General features: G+C 51.7%; 1 protein-coding gene across 1 annotated transcript; it reads left to right on the top strand.

The window, feature by feature from the left end:
• Positions 1-6,342: 6,342 nt before the first annotated feature.
• Positions 6,343-15,611, top strand: ADGRF3 (adhesion G protein-coupled receptor F3). The gene is made up of 12 exons (XM_032592788.1): positions 6,343-6,615; positions 8,003-8,063; positions 8,479-8,619; positions 9,100-9,273; positions 9,754-9,999; positions 10,732-10,941; positions 11,450-11,593; positions 11,765-11,961; positions 12,370-12,549; positions 13,470-14,849; positions 15,320-15,361; positions 15,450-15,611. The coding sequence occupies exons 1-12, from the start codon at positions 6,532-6,534 to the stop codon at positions 15,609-15,611; spliced, it is 3,021 nt and encodes a 1,006-aa protein (XP_032448679.1). The 5' UTR covers positions 6,343-6,531.
• The last annotated feature ends 3,329 nt before the right edge of the window (positions 15,612-18,940 follow it).

The raw sequence follows: 18,940 nt of genomic DNA on the forward strand, positions 1-18,940 counted from the left end.
AGTAACTTAGAGAAAGTGAAATCTTGAGAAAATCATAAGAAAGGGAATGGAGGGGGATGGGTGAAAGGGGTGAAAGGGAATGGAAGGTACAGACTTCCAGGTATGGGATGAATAGGTCATGGGAATAAAAGGTAGAGCACAGGGCAACGTGAGGCTCGAACTCACGGACTACAAGCTCGTGACCTGAGCCGAAGTCGGACACTTAATTGACTGAACCACCCAGGCGCCCTGAAAAAAAATTGCATATAAGTGGACCCGCGCAGTTCAAACTCATGGTGTTCAAGGGTCAACTGTGCTCCAAAGATCATATAATTCAACTCCTTCATTGTACTGATGTGAAAAGTGAGGTCTCTAGAAAGATGAAGTGATTGTCTTGAATCACAAGGTCCTGTAATCCTGTAGTTTAATACAATAACCGCTTTTCCACTATTATTATAGCTTCCTTGGCTTTTCTGAGCACGTGTCCATACACATTCCTTTAATTATAAATAACAGAAACCTGCCCTAACTAGCTCAAGCAAGAAGGGAAATCATTGAAAGAAGTTGGGGTCCCTGATGGGACTCAAGATCAGGAGTGCAAATAAGCATCCAGAATAAACTCAAGTTGGGGGCACCTGCGTGTCTCAGTCAGTTAAGCGTCGGACTTTGGCTGGGATCGTGATCTCGAGGTTGGTGAGTTCGAGCCCCGCATCGCCCGCTGACAGCGCAGAGCCTGCTTCGGATCCTCTGTCTCCCTCTCTCTCTGCCCCTCCTCTGCTCGCTCTGTCTGTCAAAAATAAAGAAACATTAAAAGAAAAAAAGAAAGGATAAACTAAAGTTGAAACGATGGACTGTCCGTTTCCTTCCCTCTTCCACACACCTTCCAATTTTCCCTTCTTCTGTTTCCGTCCACACGTTAGTCTCACTCTTCCTTTAAGCCCGGACCATCTCCCCAGTCCACGCAGCCGAAAAACAGTAGCTGCTGAGTTTTACATGTTGCAGGTCCAACCTCAGGCTCTTACTAGGTCCCATCTCCTAGAATATCTCAGAAGAGAGAAATGTTCCCAAGGTGGCATTAGATGTGTCCTCACTGACTCCACTGTGATCAGAGAGCAGCATGACGGTGTAAAACGACTAGTTCCACAGTAAACCGGGGATTATGGATGGAAGGTAATTCTAGGAAGCGAGTCAAAAAGTAAGTAGAATATAAGCATGAAAGTAGGTTTTCCAGTACAAGTACCTACTATGTTTTGCTCTCGCACACCTTCCTATATGGCTTATATTGAAACGCATTTTCTAGGTTTACTGACTTGATAAAATCTACCCATTTGTATATTTCGTCAATTAGTTAAGTGAAGTTTTCCAGTTTTCTCTTTCACTAGAATATTGAAACAAACCTTGTTATCATCTTGGATGGTGCTGGCAAGGAAGCTTCTTCAATTCTTCTCCCCTTTCTTTCCACTGAAGGGAGGGAAATTCTCCTCCCCGGAAGGATAAACCGTTTGTTCCCCCCTCACCCCCCAACCTCTTCCCCAAGCAAAAAAGTGGTTTAACTGCTTGATAAGACATGCAGAACAGGCTCTGGGTGTACCCTCTTTGGGAGTGGCCCGTCCTCCAGACTCGCTCTCAGCAAGCCCGTCCCCGCAAGGGACACCCGGAGATGCCTGGCTGTATCAGGGTCCAGCTTCGCAAATTCAGTTCGAGGAGGATGTATTGGGAAGTGCATCTGGCTGAGATCCAAACCACCTTCTCCCACTCAGCTCTTCCCGTAATGAAGCCGATTTGGATCCCCAGCTGTCTGACTCCTGTGTCTGCTTCTCCATTAGTTGCCCCTCATCAAACCTTAATACATAGCTGTTCACTCAGAGGAGAAAAAGAAAAAACAAAACAAAACAAAACAAAACTTCTTTCGCGGAGTTATATTACCATCTGGAAGCCTTTGGTGATTTGTGTAAGGTATTTCGTATTTTTCCTTGTAGATCACAGGTTTATTCCCAATGGTCACATTTGCCAAATAAGGACCTCTAGATAAGTAAGGTATTCGTGAGCTGACTTCCAAAGAAACTGCCTGATTCATACCCTCCTACCCTTGCCTGGTTTTAGATTGTATTTATTTTCCTCTCCTCCTTAGGAAAAGAAGCCTTTTTGAAGAACTGCTTTCTTTGTGGGATCAATGCTATCTCATATTATCTTTAATTCATTTTTGTAGCCAGAAGTTCTAGTTATTCTATATTTAAAATTAATCCAGCTTAATTCCCTGTATCGAAATTCCCTCAATTCAAAGTCAGAACACCTGGCTTCAAGCTTTGGCTCGGCCATCCACTAATTGTGTGATCTTTGCCAAGTCAGTTTCTCCTCTGGGCTCCTTTTCCTCCTCTATAAGTGAGAAGGCTGAAGTAGATAATACTGAGATAGGGAAACTGAGGAGACTCCATTTATTTGTTTGTTTATTTATTTATTTACTTACTTAAATTCAAGTTAGTTAACATACAGTGCAGTTTTGACTTCAGGAGCAGAACCCAGTGATTCGTCTCTTACTTATGACACCCAGTGCTCATCCCAACAAGTGCCCTCCTTAGTGCCCATCCCCCATTTAACCCCCCCCCCCCCCCGCCCACCTCCCCTCCAGCAGCCCTCAGTTTGTTCTCTGTATTTAAGAGGAAGAGACTCCATTTTTAAAAGGCTCCATCTCGGGGCGCCTCAGTCGGTTAAGCGTCCGACTTCGGCTCAGGTCACGATCTCGCGGTCCTCGAGTTCGAGCCCCGCGTCGGGCTCTGGGCTGATGGCTCAGAGCCTGGAGCCTGCTTCCGATTCTGTGTTTCCCTCTCTCTCTGCCCCTCCCCCATTCATGCTGTGTCTCTCTCTGTCTCAAAAATAAATAAACGTTAAAAAAAAAAATTTAAAAGGCTCCATCTCCGTTTTCCTGCTCGGCCCTATTGACTCATGTTCTGTATTTCTATTTGCATCTGAGTAAAAACCAGAGAAGCTACCCGGGTTTCCACTCCAAGGGGGAAAGCAAGAGAGTTAATCATTTTTGGTCCTCAGGCCCCAAACACCTGACAGGATCTAAGAAGAGCCGGATCCCAAATATGTTCCAGAACGTTAGCGTCAAACAAACCTGGCTGAAGGTGGCATCGGTAGTCCCCACCTTCACCGATTTATGGAATACCACCTATTCCATAAATAATAGGGGCGCCTGGGTGGCTCAGTTGATTGAGCATCCAACTCTTGGTTTCGCTCAGGTCATGATCTCATAGTTTCATGAGTTCGAGTTCTGCATCGGGCTCCTTGCTGACAATATGGAGGCTGCTTGGGATTCTCTGTCTCCCTCTCTCTCTGCCCCTCCCCCACTCATGCTGTCTCTGTCTCTCTCAAAATAAATAAATATATTTAAAAGAAAGGAAGGAAGGAAGGACGGAAGGGAGAAAACCTATTATTCACCGGTCACTCACCTTTGACGGACCAACCCTGGATTCCTGAAGGAACACGTATACAGGACCCCTTTCCAATATAAACCGCTAACCCCAAGCTACAATGAGACTAACTCTCCTTTCCTTTCTGAGTCTACCAGGCACTCATCTGTTATTCTGTCACTCGTGCTATTCAGTAAACTCTGTTTTCACTTCTTCCTAGCTTGCATTTGACTTCTACCCTGTAGCCTCTTGCCTGGTCCTGCAGGACCCCCCCCCCCTCCCCTACCCCCCACGATGGATCCTTGGACCCAGCCTGCCTGCATCAATATCTCAGCTAAGTTCCCTTCCCAATCTAACAATCTATCATTTACTGTTGCCAATAATGTAATGCCATGTCTGGTGGAAAGAGAATAAGAAGTTAGGATTCTCATGGGATAAAGGTCTAAGCTACATTTATTCTTTAGTAACCTATTAGTAGTTTATATAGTAAAGGAGGTTTTTTTTAAAAAAATTTTTTTTCAACGTTTATTTATTTTTGGGACAGAGAGAGACAGAGCATGAACGGGGGAGGGGCAGAGAGAGAGGGAGACACAGAATCGGAAACAGGCTCCAGGCTCCGAGCCATCAGCCCAGAGCCTGATGCGGGGCTCGAACTCACGGACCGCGAGATCGTGACCTGGCTGAAGTCGGACGCTTAACCGACTGCGCCACCCAGGCGCCCCAGTAAAGGAGGTTTTAAGATAACCTGCTTGGATACAGATAAGAGAAGCCCAGATCGCAAACCTTTGTTATCGAAGACCCTGCTGACGTGTCCTGGAGGGCTCAAAGCCCAAAGGAACGGAAAAGAAATTTCTTTGCCCCAGGGTGCAACCGAAAAGCTGCCGGCAGGGCAGACGCCAATAGAGGCCAATAGCCATATGGTTGGCCTTGGACTTGGGGAGTACATTGGTGGCAGCAATAAGTACCTGTTTGTCTGAACCCCACCCTAAGCCTGAGACCTGAGTCAACCTGCAGGTGCTTCCTGGCAACTGAGGACACCTGGGCAAACATGAAGAACTCTGAACCCGATTGGTACATAAAGGAGTTGAGACTGTAAGATTTGACATTTTTATTAAGGCTTTTTTTCCATTATGGAGTACCAAATTAAAAAATACAGAAACACAGAAAAACATGCCAAATCCTACCATTTAGTTAGAACCACCCTTAACATCTTGGTGTGTTTCATCTGTGGATTGATTCACTTGAAACAAATGTTACTTAAGGCCTCTGGTGCATGGTACTAGGTCCTGGGGAATCCTGAGGTCAAGCCAACGGATGCGTTGTAGAGCCTGTAGCATTTCCTTCCAATCTTTTCTAGGCATTGTTTTGTGCCGGCACGGATGTGTTGAACTTCTCTAAAATTATGGAAACAGCTCCATTTCTCTCTTCTGTAGTCCCTGCTCCTCGGGAGCCCCTGTCGAGCATTGTCCGGGGCCACTTCATGCTTTGACTGGTGCACTTTGGTGACCGTGGCAGATGCTGTTAGTGTCCTGTATCCCCCAGGAGCGTCTCAGACCACCTGCCGCTACACTGCACGGTTCTCGCCATGCTGATAGCATCCCACGCCCAGCATCGTAGCTTCTCACTCTGGTTCTCAAACCCGATTCTTCACCGTTTTCAAGCTTTCTGAAATGAATTACTTACAAAGTCTTTGTTTCCCATGCACGTATTTGTTCTATGTGTCCCCTATGCCTTCCATAGCTGTCTAGCAAGGGGAGACTTGAGGAGGTAGTGAAGTAGAAATGTACTGAGACTGGATTTTTACTCTAGGATCTGTGTGTGTGTGTGTGTGTGTGTGTGTGTGTGTTTAAATCAACCCTTTCTTTTTTTTTTTTTTGTTTTGATTACAAAAATACATGCCTCTGTTTAGAAAAAATATATGCCAAACAGACACACCCAGATCCTTACTCCCCTTCCCAGAAGCAACACTCGCCAACTTTCTGATGTGTTTTTCCAGAAATAGCCATTCTAGAAATATCTTTTCTAGGTATAGAAAGCACAAGTATTTAATATAGATTCCCTTTTTTTACATAAAGGTGAGCATAATATACACTTTAAACTTCACCATATATATTGAGATGCAGTCCAAAATAGAGTTTACTTGACTTTTTTTCCACAACAATGTCTTGTTGTTTGGAATGGTCCCTTTTGAATGGATATTTTGGTTGTTTAACTCATTTACTATCACAAATAACTCTGCCTTGAACATCCTTATACACACATTTTTGTACCCACGTATCACTACACTTCTGTCAACACTGAATATGATCAATACATATCTTGTCTTTTGATAATTAGTAGATGACAGTATTTTCTTATTTCAATGTGGATTTTTATGTATATCAAACTATTGACATTGCTTTTTCAGTAAACTGATTTTTTTTTCTTATTTTTATCCATGTTCTATCTTAATGCTGTAAGATAAAAATTTCTTATGTTAAGTTTGGCCCTTTATTCAGTCATCATACTACAAACATGTTATCTTTTGCCTTTTTATCCTAATGCCCTTTTCATCCCCAAATTAAAGCTTCATTTTCTTTTTGGCTTTCTGGGTTTTGTGTCTTGTTTAGAAAAGCCATCCACACTTCAAAACCATTTTGTGAAATTCCTTGATAATCTCTCCCAGCATTTTCCCAGGTTCTTTGTTAAATTTAAGACTCTGGAAATTATCTTAGGCTGTATGATACATACAGCCCTAATGTTCGTCTTTTCTGGGCTCTGGGATCAATGACCCAGCTTCCTGGAAGTTTCAGGACAATCCTGGAGACATGACTGAACCTAGCTTATTGACACATTGCTGGCTGTGACCTAGGAGCCGCGCCCCCCCCCCCAAGCCGTCTCCACTTCACTGAGTTCTTGGTTCAGACCCCAGAACCTGAGCAGACCATTCTCACTGGGGCATGTGGGTTCCAGGTGGCCCCACAGGGACCTAGATGCCCATGTGACTTAGTCACAGGCTGCAGCACTTCCTCTGTAAATTTGGCGACTCCTGCCCCCTCTTCCCTCCCATCGCGGCTGTGTTGGGCCTCGCCAACAACTCTTGGAGGAAATTTGCATCATGCAGCAGCCTGAGGACTCAGGAGGACTGATCCACTGAGGCATGATCTACTCGGCTGTCCCCCTGCTACTCCTGGCTGTGACTCTCCCTCTGGTGGGGTCACCAGCTGCTCAAGTATGCCAACCTGTGAGTAAAACCGGGGGGAGGGCCCAGGTAAGACGCAGCAAGCTGTGGATGAAGGGACAGGTGGAGGGGCAAGGGTCAGGGGGAGAAGTCATGTAAAAAAGAAAGGCCAGTTTGTTGTAAAATCTCTGAGAGGTCAGTCTCATTTTCCAGGCTGTGGGATAGCTTTTATTTCTTTGAGTCACTGTGAACTCCAGTGATGCCAGAAGGCTCTCCCAGTCAAGCTTGCCCTTTAAGAATTAAAAGAAAAGGGGCGCCCGGGTGGCTCAGTCGGTTGAGTGTCTGACTTCGGCTCAGGTCATGATCACCCAGTCTGTGGATTTGAGCTCCGCATCGGGCTCTGTGCTGACAGCTCGGAGCCTGGAGCCTGCTTCGGATCGTGTCTCCCTCTCTCTGTCCTTCCTCTGCTCACATTGTCTCACTTTCAAAATAAATTAAAAATAAAAAATGAAAAGAAAAGAAAAATTTTCCAGATTTGGGAACCACCGGCATAGAGGACAGGAGAGAATCTGAAGAAAGACAGCAGAGTTGAAGTTAGCACTTTTTGATCTGTTTTCTCCCAGGTAGCGTCTATATCTGTATCTCTCTGTACCTGTATTTGTATCTGTATCTGTATCTGTATCTGTATCTGTATCTGGATAGATACCCACATTCACGTACAACTTTGGGAGAGGGAGGAGTTGGTGAGGAAGTAATTTACAGGAACAAGAGACCGAGGGAAGATGCTGCCTTATGCCCACCCTCGGTCACAGTTCCTTTGGAGGGAATAGAAGTCCCCAAGCCTCTGAGCCCCAGCCAGCTCTGCCCAGCCCTCCCCACCGGTGTTCCAGACACAGCGTTTCAATTAGCCTAGAGGCCCAGGGACAGGTAAATTCAGGAAGGAATTAAGCAAAGCATGTTGACTCTCCAGGGTGTGCCTGGTTCCTGGGTTCAGGTGGCGTTTGCAGGGCCTGGCGGGGTCCTTGGGGCTGTATCCCTGCCGCCTCCTCCCAGAAGCCTGCTTTCCCCTCCTGATGTGCCTGCTGGATTACAGGCAAAAAGAAGGGCTTCAAGGGGGCGTCTGAGTTCAGTCGGTTGAGCGTCTGACTTCGGCTCAGGTCATGATTTCACAGTTCAGTTCATGAGTTCGAGCCCCACATTGGGGCTCACTGCTGTCAGCACGGTGCCCAATTTAGATCCTCTGTCCCCCCACCCTCTCTCGGCCCCTCCCCCATTCTCTCTTTCTCTCTCTCAAACGTAAACATTAAAAAAGAGAGAGAAGAGCTTCAAAGAGGTAGAGTCATGCCAAATGACTCAGGCTAGTCCCCAAGTTGCTTGGGGAAGAAGGTGTCCCTGGAAGAAATGTGGGGTCAGCCCCCTCTCAGAGGTCTCTCCTCGTGCTCTGTTCCAGGGACAGAGTCAGGCTGGAGGGGAATCGGGGCAGCAACTGAACCAAAAGAGTGGAGCAGGTGGTGAGTGGATGGAGTGGAGAGGAGGAGGAAGGGGTGAGGGGAGGGAGGGGAAGCGGGGGGGGGGGGGGGGGAGCAGAGGGAGCGGGGAATGAGGCTGAAGAGGGCGCACTTGTGGAGGTACCGATCCACGGCTGGTCATGGCGGCCGCACAGGTCCAGATTCCAGTTCTCTGGCTGAGAGGCCTTGAGAAAATCCTCCATCTTGGAGAGGCTCGTCTGTGAGCTGAGGGTTTGGGGGGAAGGGTGGCGTGGAGCTGCGTGTGACCGCACCCCAGCTAGTGAGGGCTATGGCCCTCTTGAGGCTTGTCAGCTCCTAGCTGGCCTATGGGAGGTGGGGCCTGCCCTGGGTCCTGGCAGTCACCAGCCAGGTGTGGGAGGCAGAAGGGGACCCTGGCCTTGCTGTCTCTCCTCTGTAGAATCAGTCTTGGTCTCAGTCTACGTACAGCTGGACTTTTCAAATCAGACCTGGCCATTGACACTCTCCAGGACCCTGACTCCCCCCTTTGCCTCGGCCTCCTCTCCCCCAGCAACTCTCGCTGGCCTCGGCCTCACCACAGGTAGGGGGGATTCTACGGAGCCCTGCCTCTCAGCTCTCAGCGGCCCTTACACTGCTTGTGGGGGAAGGAGGCTCAGACGGAAAGGAACCTGGGCTTCCCAGGCCTGCGGCCAGCTTGCCTGAACGGCTGCCCCTTTCCATTTCCTGGAGGGTCTGCATGGCCCAGCTCCTTCCCCATCTCCCTCCCCAGACAGACCCTTTCCTTCCTGTTCTATGCCCCCCTCTTCGAAACTCTGCAGAGGCCCAAGAGGCAGCCGGTGGTGGGCTGGCACTTCTCCGCCCCCAACCCTTGAGGACTTTGCCCAGCAGGACCTTTGCTGCTTTGAACCCTGGCCTGAGGAGGCAGTCCCGGATGGCTGAGGCTCTTGTGACTTCGGGATTGTTCCAGGCACCCAGCCCTAGAGCCTCTCGGGCATCGGGTCCTGACTACCTGGCTGTCTCACACAGGCTGCCCACTTCTCGTCCCCTCCTTCTGCCCCAGAGTGTAATGTCCACCACGATGGCCGCACCTACTGTGCCTGCCTCCCTGGGTACCAGTGGAATGCCAGCGTCTGCTTCCGTCGCCGTCCCTGCGGGAGTCCCCGCAGCCGCGGGCCCTGTGGCTGTCTGGTCTTCAGCCCTCCTGAAGCCGGGTACTGCCAGCTGCTGCCACCTGGTGAGGAGGTTTGGGAACTTGGAAACCAATGGGCCCAAGTGAAAGAAAGCCCGTGTTTTCTCCTCTCTGACCCTTGTGTTTCTGCCAGCCGGCCCAAGCCCAGTGGCTCCCGGTGGTGGGAGAAATGCCAGTTATCCGGGCAGATCACAGCCCTGAGCCTGGGGCCCGAGTAGGGAGACGAATGAACAACAGAGCTCCTGAGACATATGGACACGGAGAGAAAGTGCTAGAGTGACTGCTGTTGACCCCGGAAGGCCAGGAAGGGGCTCCGGCGGCCCCAGGTTACCTAGGGGAGTGGAAATCACCGGCCAAAAGGCTTCCCCGTTGGTTCCCAATGACAGATAGGTCTGGACTGCAGCAGCCAGGGACAAAACAAAACAGTATTGGGGGCGTGGGGAGGAAGCGAGGAGGAATGGGTTTCGGACGATGGGGAAGGAGTGAGAGCTTAGCCACGTGGAGGGCCACAATTCATCCTCTAAGCGGCCCCTGCCTCCTGCCTCCCCACAGTCCCCGGAACACTGAGCCTGAACTCCCAGGTGCAGATGCCTGGCAACACGCTGAACCTGACCCTCGTCACGAGCCATGAGACCACCAACCTAAACTGGTTCCTGCGGCCTGCGGGGAGCCCCAGACCCATCCTCCTGCAGCCGGGGACACAGGTGTCCCTGACCTCCAGCCCGGGCCAGGCTGTCCTCAGCATCCTCAACATCTCGCATAAATGGGCAGGTAGCCAGCCTGCCCTTCCGCTCATCTCTCTTCTCCGTCCTCCTCTTCTCTCTGTCCTTCCTCCCGCACCTTGCCTTCCCCCTCCTCCCTCTCCTCTCCTTCCTGCTCTTCTTCTCTCCCCTTCTTTTCCCTTTTCATCTTCCCATTTACCCATTCTGGGGAAACAAAGGCCCGGAGGTGAACAATCCAGAGAATGGGCTTCCATTTCAGCAGAGAACAGACGCCTGTTTTTCTTCAAGATGTTGCAGTAGCAGCGGGCAGTGCTGGAAAGGCATCTCCTGGTGGAGAAGACGTTCACCTTAGGATTCGAGGTTCCAGGCTATTAAAAACAAAAGTTAGGAGCCTCTTCTCCAGTCCTTTTCCTCCTAGAAACCCCTTCCAAGGCAGGGATCTCTCTCTCTCTCTCTTTCTTAAATTTTTAATATTTATTTTTGAGAGCGAGAGAGCCCGAGTGCACGCACACAAGTGGGGGAGGGGCAGAGAGACAGGGAGACACAGAATCCGAAGCAGGCTCCAGGCTCTGAGCTGTCGGCACGGAGCCCGAAGTGGGGCTCGAACCCACGAGCTGTGAGATCATGACCTGAGCCGAAGTCAGATGTGCAACCGACTGAGCCACCCAGGCAGGGATCTTTCTTGCTGGGCTTAAGCAGAGGCCAGACCTGGCAGGAGAGCTTCTGCGGCGCAGGGGTGGGGCCGGAGGAGCTGGGAGGTACAGCAGGTGTGTATCTGCAGGTGAGTACATGTGCCGCTTCGAAGCTCAGGGATTCAGGTGGGAGCTGTACCAGGTGGTGAAGGTGCCCCTGCAGGCGACAGACGTGGCCCGGCTTCCAGACCAGCTCTCCATCTCCTGCACCACCAGCCCCGGTTTCCAGCTGAGCTGCTGCCTCCCCAGCACACACCTGGTCTACACGGCTTCCTGGAGCCCCGCAGAGGGCAGCAAAGGTACAAGGAGCGCTGTGTCTGGCTCAGGGGACAAGGGGCAGCTGGTGTCCTCCAAGCAGCTGGCTGTTCAACTCCCAGGAAGCAGAGAGGCTGCAGTTCAACGTGGGGCTCCGGGTCCAAGTTCATTCAATACCGTGGTTACCCCGTGAGCGATCCTAACCCTCCTGATACAGCAGTAACCGCATGAGTGTAGATAACTGCTCACAAAATGTTTTCCCACGACCTTAATGAACTCTGGCCACACACTCTGTGAAGTTCCTTTGGTGATAGTCCCCATTTTGCAACCTGGCTTCGAGTCCTGGGGCTGGTTAGAGACCCCCAGGTGCCCTTCACCAAGATCCAAGCTCCGCCTCTGCAGTTTGATGCTCGCACACAACTCCGCTCTGCCCCACGGCATCATCTGCTTCCGAAGTTGCTAGAGAGACTGAAAGGGCATCTCTGGGCCGGCCGGGTTCTGGGTCTGCTCCAGGCCCGGTAACCGCTCCCCTCTCTCTCGTGTCACCTTCAGCCTCCTTAGTCAACACGCCAGGCTCCTGGTGCCTCGTGCTGACCGTTCAGCGCTGCCCTGCCGCTGACACCACGTATACTTGTGAGCTGCAGAGCCCAGGACTGACCCCTCTCAGGGTCCCCGTCTCTGTCACCATCATCCAGGGTACGTGGGGCTCGGGGTCCAGCTGGTTGGGTCCAAGCTCTCACCTGCTCGCCCTGGGAGCTCCTCGACGTTTCCCCTACACTGGGCCACACGGCCAGTCTCCAGACCCCAAACGCGGGGGAGGCTGGGGCTAGACCACGGTTGCTGAGCCTCCTTGATATCATTCTTCAGACGGAGACGCCACCTGCCCTGAGGACTCCTCAGCTGTTGCCTGGAATGTCACCAAGGCTGGCCACGTGGCACAGGCCCCGTGTCCAGTGAACAGGACAGGTGTGGTGAAGCGGACCTGCGGGCCTGATGGCAGTTGGGAGCCCATCCACGGCGGCTGCACGGACGCAGGGGTCCTGGCCTTGTTTCACAGAGCCTGGGTAAAGCTTCAGGCCCCGCTGCTCCGGGCCTCGCCCTCCATGACCTACCCCTTTCTCGCTCGGGACCTAGCTTTAGAACCCTTTCCCCCTGAGGCCTGGCCTGGAGGCCCCTCACCTTCCCTGAACCGGAGCCTGGCAGAGCCAGGGTGTGAGGGTGGGGGCCACAGATGCCCGGGACTCTCATGGTGGGGAGGGCGCTCTCCTCCAATCCTAGTCCCACCAAGTGTCCAGCCCACTAACACGGGTGTGAGTTCCTTCCGCGTGGCTTCCCGCTCCCCCGGGGACTGGAGCAGGGCTGGGGAGGAAAGAGCTGGATGGGGGAGGAGCGGCCCCTCCCTTGTGACGACTCGCCCATCCCCCCCTCCCCCCCCCCCCCCCCCACTTCCTGCTGTGTCTGGTCTGTCTCAGCTGCTGCGGGCAGGCCAGGGCTGGCCTGCTGTGGAGGCGCCACAGATCCTGGCTGAGCTGTCGGAGCAGGCGAAGGCGGTGAGCTCGCCCTCTGACTTGTTGGCACTGCTGGGCACCATATCCTTCCTGGCCAAGGTGGTGGTGGATGCCAGAATACAGCTTAACCGCAGCGCCCTGGAGGTGAGATCTCTGAGCCACGGCGGGGGGCCGCCGGGGTGGTGGGGGCCCGAAGCTCTTTACCTCTGGGCACTTCTGTCCCTCTGGCATCACCATGGGCTGTCAGAAGGCAGACCTTTCGAGAGAGTCTGAGTGTCTGCTCTCCTGGTCCATCTCGCCCCTTGGACATCAGTTTCCAAGGCCATGGAATATGGACAAGGTCTGAGGCTGGGAACACGTGGGAGGTCGGGGAAGGCAGGAAGGGATGAGAAGACACGAGTTCAGAAGCATTTATGTACACGCAGAGATGGGTGGATATGGGGTAAACTCACGTGCCCAAACAGACACACGCACACACACGATACCTACATGGAGGTCCCCACGCCCTCAGCTTTTGCTGGACTCACCTGAACCAGCTCCCAGCGTGGGCAACGACTGACGACCATTAAGCTGCATCCAAGAGAATAACCAGCGCCAATGACATTGCGCCCTCCATCCGGGAATGTATGTTACATGTGGGTGGACAGACATGCATGTGGCCTTCCACTTCAGAACATCGTGCCCGCTAACCACTGGGCCCCACTCCTAGCTTTACAGACCTGTTGGGGTCAAGGCATTGGAGAGGGGCCCCCTTCACCCTGGGTGGCCCAAGGGATGGAGGCGAGAGAAAGGTCGTCAGATGGAGGCGCTGGATGCGCATCGGGAGACCACGTACTTGAAGCCACCCCGGTGGTTAGCCCAACGGCTGCCCGTTCTTCCCATCTAGAAACTCTCCCTTCTCGGGCCTGTCTTCCCCTTCCCCTTTCCCTCCCCTCTTGGGTCTCTTGTGCAAGCCTAGGAAAGGTAGGTCTGGGGCCTCTGGTTCCCAGCGCCCCTGACACGGCGCCCTGGGTTCTAGCGGCCAGCGCTCATCTCTTTGCTGGGCTCTCTGTTGGGTGCCGCAGGCTCTCCTGAAAACCACAGACAAGGTCCTAGACCTGGACACCAGCTCTCTGTGGACCCCAGCCCAGGCCCAGAAGCCCTCGACAGGCTCAGATCTCCTGCTGGCTGTAGAGACCCTGGCACGCAGTCTGTGCCCTCAGGATCACCCCTTCTCCTTCAGCTTGCAAAACGTGCGGCTGCAGACCCAGCTGCTTGGGCCGTTTCCCGCTGACTACAGAGTCTCCTTCCACACTCAGCCCCCACTGCGGGCCCACATTCCCAGGTGCTCCCTGGCCCCGCTGGGCCGTAACGGCACCAACGTCAGTATTACTAGCCTGGTGCTGCAGAAACTGGACCGCCTTCTGCCCTCAAGCTACGGGCAGGGGCTGGGGGACTCCGTCTATGCCACTCCCGGCCTGGTCCTCGCCATCTCCGTCATGGCAGGTGGGCAGGCCTTCGGCCAGGGAGAAGTCATCATGGACTTCGGGGGCACGGGTAGCACTCCGCACTGTGTCTTCTGGGACCACAGCCTCTTCCGGGGCAAGGGGGGCTGGTCGGACGAAGGGTGCCAGGTGCAGACAGCTCGTGCCAGCCCCACCACCCGGTGCGTCTGTCGGCACCTCACCGCTTTCTCCGTCCTCACGTCCCCAAACACTGTTCCGGAAAACCTCACCCTGGAGCGGCTGAGTCAGGTGGGCTTGGGGGCCTCCATCGTGGCACTGCTTGTGTGCCTAGGTGTGTACAGGCTGGTTTGGAGAGTGGTGGTACAGAGCAAAGTCGCCTACTTACGCCACACGGCCCTGCTCAACGTGGTGCTCTGCCTTTTGGCCGCAGACGCCTGCTTCCTGGGAGCCCCACTGCTTCCTCCGGGGCCCCGAAGCCCGCTCTGCCTGGCCGCTGCCTTCCTCTGTCATTTCCTCTACCTGGCCACCTTTTTCTGGATGCTGGCTCAGGCCCTGATGCTGGCCCACCAGCTGCTCTTCGTCTTCGATCAGCTGTCCCAGTGCCGAGTACTCTCCCTGATGGTGGTCCTCGGCTACGTGTGCCCGATGGGGTTTGCAGGTGCCGCCCTGGCCCTCTACCTACCCCGAGGGCAATACCTGAGGGAGGGGGCATGCTGGTTAAGTGGGAAGGGAGGGGCGCTCTACACCTTCGTGGGGCCAGTGCTGGCCATAGTGGGCGTGAACGGGCTGGTACTCGCCATGGCCGTGCGGAAGCTCCTGAGGCCTTCGCCGTCAGAGGGGCCCCGGGCGGAGAGGCGCCAAGCCCTTCTGGCGGTGATCAAAGCCCTGCTCGTTCTCACGCCCATCTTCGGCCTCACCTGGGGGCTGGGCCTGGCCACCCTGCTGGAGGAAGTCTCCGCAGTGCCTCACTACATCTTCACGATTCTCAACACCACCCAGGTGGGTGATAAAGCGCCGGCTGTGCTTTTGCCCTTTTAGATGGTCTAGGTCACTGCCAGTGCCTTCTCGAGGAGGGGTCGAGGTGGAGCAGGAGAAGCAGTCTCAGGAATTTTAGGAGACGTAGGTCTGGGCCAGAGTCCCTCCACGGACTCGCTGGAGGACTTTGGACAAACCTCTGGGAGCTCTGGTTTTCTCATCTGCGAAACAGTATCTGGTTTGGGCAGAGACGTCAGGGAATTGTCAGTACCCAAACTGATATTGATATTCCCTTGGTAACCAAAGCGGTCAGAGAAGCACCTGAAATGGATTCTATGCACCGAGCGGTGCTAATGCCCAGAAAACCCTAGATGGGAAGCCTCGGGACACAACTTAGACAGGATGACAGAGGCTGAAGGAAGAGGAGGGGAGGGAGTCGATTTCGGTTGATTCCTTCCTCCATGACTAACTTATCCCCGTATCCCCCCGTTAAGGGTGTCTTCATCTTACTGTTTGGTTGCCTCATGGACAAGAAGGTGAGTCTGCCCACCTAACCTCCGCCCAACTTGCGGTGCCCAGGCCAGGACTTTGGCTGGTGTAACGAGGGCGTTACCTGTCCTGCAGATACGAGAGGCTTTACTCAAACGCTTCTGCCGCTCCCAGTCCCCCAACTCCACCATCTCCCTGGTGAGTTATTGGCTTCAAATTCTCAGTTCTCCCACTACGGGGTCAGACGCAGCCGTTCCACAGCCTTCCCGAGAGGAGACAGGCACAGCTAGAGGCTGAGAGAAGCTTGGGATTGTCTTCTAGAATGAGCACTTTCCAGGCTCGAAGTCCCCAACGATGGAGACAGGAGCTCCATCAGAGCAGTCGGAGTCAGGTTCCTGGGCTCCTGATTACAACCTGGACTGCTGGGGACTCTCTTAGCCCCTGGTTTCTCCATTTGAAAATCTGCCTCCAGTTACTATATGAAGGGAAATGTAGGATCGGTAAGCATGGGAGTCAGCATAGCTGAGAACCAAGTTCCTTAGGGCCCCAGGCAGGTGAGAACGTGAAAATGGGCACAAGCTCATCAAAAGAGAGTCGATAATAATAATAGTCGCCCTGCAATTGGGCCTTCCGGCCCCTTCCTAGGCTACATATGAAACCTACATCCCGGAGCAGAGCAAAGGAAGAAGTGAAGACACCAGGTGAGAAGCAGGCCTTCCTGGGGGCAGCGTGCGTGGCATGGACGGAAGCGGAGGCTAGCAAAGGGCTTCCTGGCCAAGAAGGCTCCTCTTCACGTGATTGGCGGTCCCGGCCCACGGGTGGAAAACAGACTTTTCCAGCAGAGACATTTCTTGATGGGACGGGGAAGGTGGAGACCTCAGAGAGCAGGGAGTTTTACCACCACCAAGCCTTGGTTCAGTCCACTCTGAAAATTCCTTTGTGCGCTGTCAAATTCTTAATCGTCCTGGAAAACCCTTGCCTTGAAGGAATCGTCATTGGTGGGCTTGGTGTCCAGAGGGGTGGGCAGCCTGCAGAGGCGGTGAAAGGTCTGCTTCACCAGCCCAGAGCTTCAGGGCGAGCCCTTTCGCGGAGAAGGCAGAGGCTTTGAGTGAACCACACGCAGAGCCCATCCGAGGGAGTTGGGGGAATGTGCCAGAATCCACCAGGATGAGCCATGGCCCGGGGCTCTGAGCCCTTCCGCCATCCGAGAGCTCAGCGCCCCCGCACAGACAGGCTAATGTCTCCACTCGTCACGTTCCCTTCTCTCGCAGGTCACCTGCCCACACCCCTAAACTATCCAAGCAAAAAGAGCATGAAAAACTAGCTAAAGCTACCTGTTGAATAAGCCTGCCTTTGCTGTAAACGTAATCGACAGATATTAAAGTTCAAAATAATTGCAAGTAAAACCGTCTCAGCCAGTTTTTGACCAATCGACAGTTCCTGGTACAGATAGATTTGCTAAAAATTGTTTTATTTTTAACTACTCAGTGATTTCTTTTCTGATTATTTCTTCTCCATAGCTATGATGAAAGGATGACTGATGACAGGAACTCTACTCTTGCAAACATTAAAGGTGAAGGACAGATTTTGGTTCGTTTCTTTTCAAAGTTTAGGAAAAGGTGAAGTTAATAGGTCCCTCTTTCTTTAACTTTTCCAACAATATCAGTATAACTGTAAGTTTCATCGATGTACGAATGTATACAATCACCGATCTAAGAACCTTTGTAAGAGCGCATTAATGATTTTAAAGTAGAGAGGAAGTTGCCACAGACCGCTAAGAATTAAGGCAACAAGATGACAAAAAGGGGCATTTAAAAGTGACAGGCTCAGGTCCCCTGGGTGGCTCAGTCGGTTCAGTATCTGACTCTTGATTTGGGCTCAGGTCATGATCTCGAGGTTCATGAGTTCGAGCCCCACATCAGACTCTGCGCTGACAGTGCAAAAAAGCCTGCTTGGGATTCTGTGTCTCCCTCTCTCTCTGCCCCTCCCTTGCTCTCTTTCTCTCAAAAAGTAAACAAAAACATAAACTAACAAATCAATCAATCAATCAATCAATAAATGTGACAGGCTCAAGCTAAGACTAGATATGGAGAAGAAAAAAAAAATTTTTTTAAGCCTTGAGAGGATACCAAGACATCTAGTTGAATTAACTCATGGAATCCACAAGATGATGGGAGGGTTCTGAAAAATTTTTCAACTAGAGAAATGGAAAAAAATTCTTATGAATGAGCCTTTGTTAAATTACAAAAGTCATGGCTATTTTTATAAAATGGAATGGGAGTGCTTTCTGTTGAAATGAATATGCTCTTGAAAACAGTTTTCTTATAAACATGGATCTGTGTATTTTCATTGTACAGAAGTCAGCCTGAATAGTTCCCTACATGGATTCAATTGTTTCGTTCAAATAGAAGATACCAACTCAGCAGGGCACTTGTAACCGTTCTATGCCTCGGACTTGTTCCAGCCCCCACCGGAGGCGGGCAGCCACCGAAACAGTGAGGGCTTTGCCTGCTGGTTTCCCTGGCCACAGGGTCCTGTCTCAATTGCCCTTGTACTTCATTAATATTTACAGGCTCAATTTTTTTAAATTTTTTTTTCAACGTTTATTTATTTTTGGGACAGAGAGAGACAGAGCATGAACGGGGGAGGGGCAGAGAGAGAGGGAGACACAGAATCGGAAACAGGCTCCAGGCTCCGAGCCATCAGCCCAGAGCCCGACGCGGGGCTGGAACTCACGGACCGCGAGATCGTGACCTGGCTGAAGTCGGACGCTTAACCGACTGCGCCACCCAGGCGCCCCCAGTCTCAATTTTTTAAATTATAAAATTATTTGTGAAGAGTTCAAATAATACACGTTCGCTTTAAAAGCAGCAGAGACCCCTGAGTGTGCTTCTGTAGAAATATACGTTCTCATATTTCCTTCTCAAATGACGGCACTCAATGCATGCTTTGCTGCTAAAAACACACGTTAGGATTGACAAATGAAGTGACATTAAGCCTTCGTTCCCTTGGTTGTCACATAAAGAAAGACTGAAAAGAAAGTTCTGGAAGTAAATATAAGAAAGTAAAGATTTCATTTCTAAATTCCATTTCTAAAAAGACGGCCTAAAGAAATAAGCAGACAAGTGAGCAGATGAATGTACCAAGGATGTGCGTTCCAGTGTGTTTATATCCTCCACAAAGCGCAATGAGGATATATTTACCAAAGGAGTGCTATGTGGTCATTTAAAATGACGACGTATAGCTACACCTACTGATACGGGAAAATGTTTAGGCTCTACAGCTAAGTAAGACAAAAGGGTTCCAGAACAGCATTATACCAGCCAATTTTGGTCCATACCAAAATTGGGTCCCTTTGTGTCCAAATATGTGTGCACTGAAAAAGAGAGATATCAAAATATTAACGGTATCTTGCTACTTGATTTTTCACTTTTTTCTTGCTCTGTAAATATTATTTGAATTATTTTTTACAATGAGCATGTGTTTCTATGGTAGAAAAAACGTTATTTTGAAAGAGTTCTTCCCTAGGGCGCCTGGGTGGCGCAGTCGGTTAAGCGTCGGACTTCAGCCAGGTCACGATCTCGCGGTCCGGGAGTTCGAGCCCCGCGTCAGGCTCTGGGCTGATG

The sequence above is a fragment of the Lynx canadensis genome, chromosome A3, assembly GCF_007474595.2.
Source record: "Lynx canadensis isolate LIC74 chromosome A3, mLynCan4.pri.v2, whole genome shotgun sequence".
Lineage (NCBI taxonomy): Eukaryota > Metazoa > Chordata > Mammalia > Carnivora > Felidae > Lynx > Lynx canadensis.

What these genes read in the sequence shown, in the direction of transcription:
- ADGRF3 (XM_032592788.1), top strand. Translation starts at nt 6,532, where the DNA reads ATGATCTACTCGGCTGTCCCCCTGCTACTCCTGGCTGTGACTCTCCCT. An exon ending in TGGCCTCGGCCTCACCACAG is followed by an intron (nt 8,620 to 9,099) that starts GTAGGGGGGATT and finishes CTTCTGCCCCAG; the next exon opens with AGTGTAATGTCCACCACGAT. An exon ending in CATCTCGCATAAATGGGCAG is followed by an intron (nt 10,000 to 10,731) that starts GTAGCCAGCCTG and finishes GTGTATCTGCAG; the next exon opens with GTGAGTACATGTGCCGCTTC.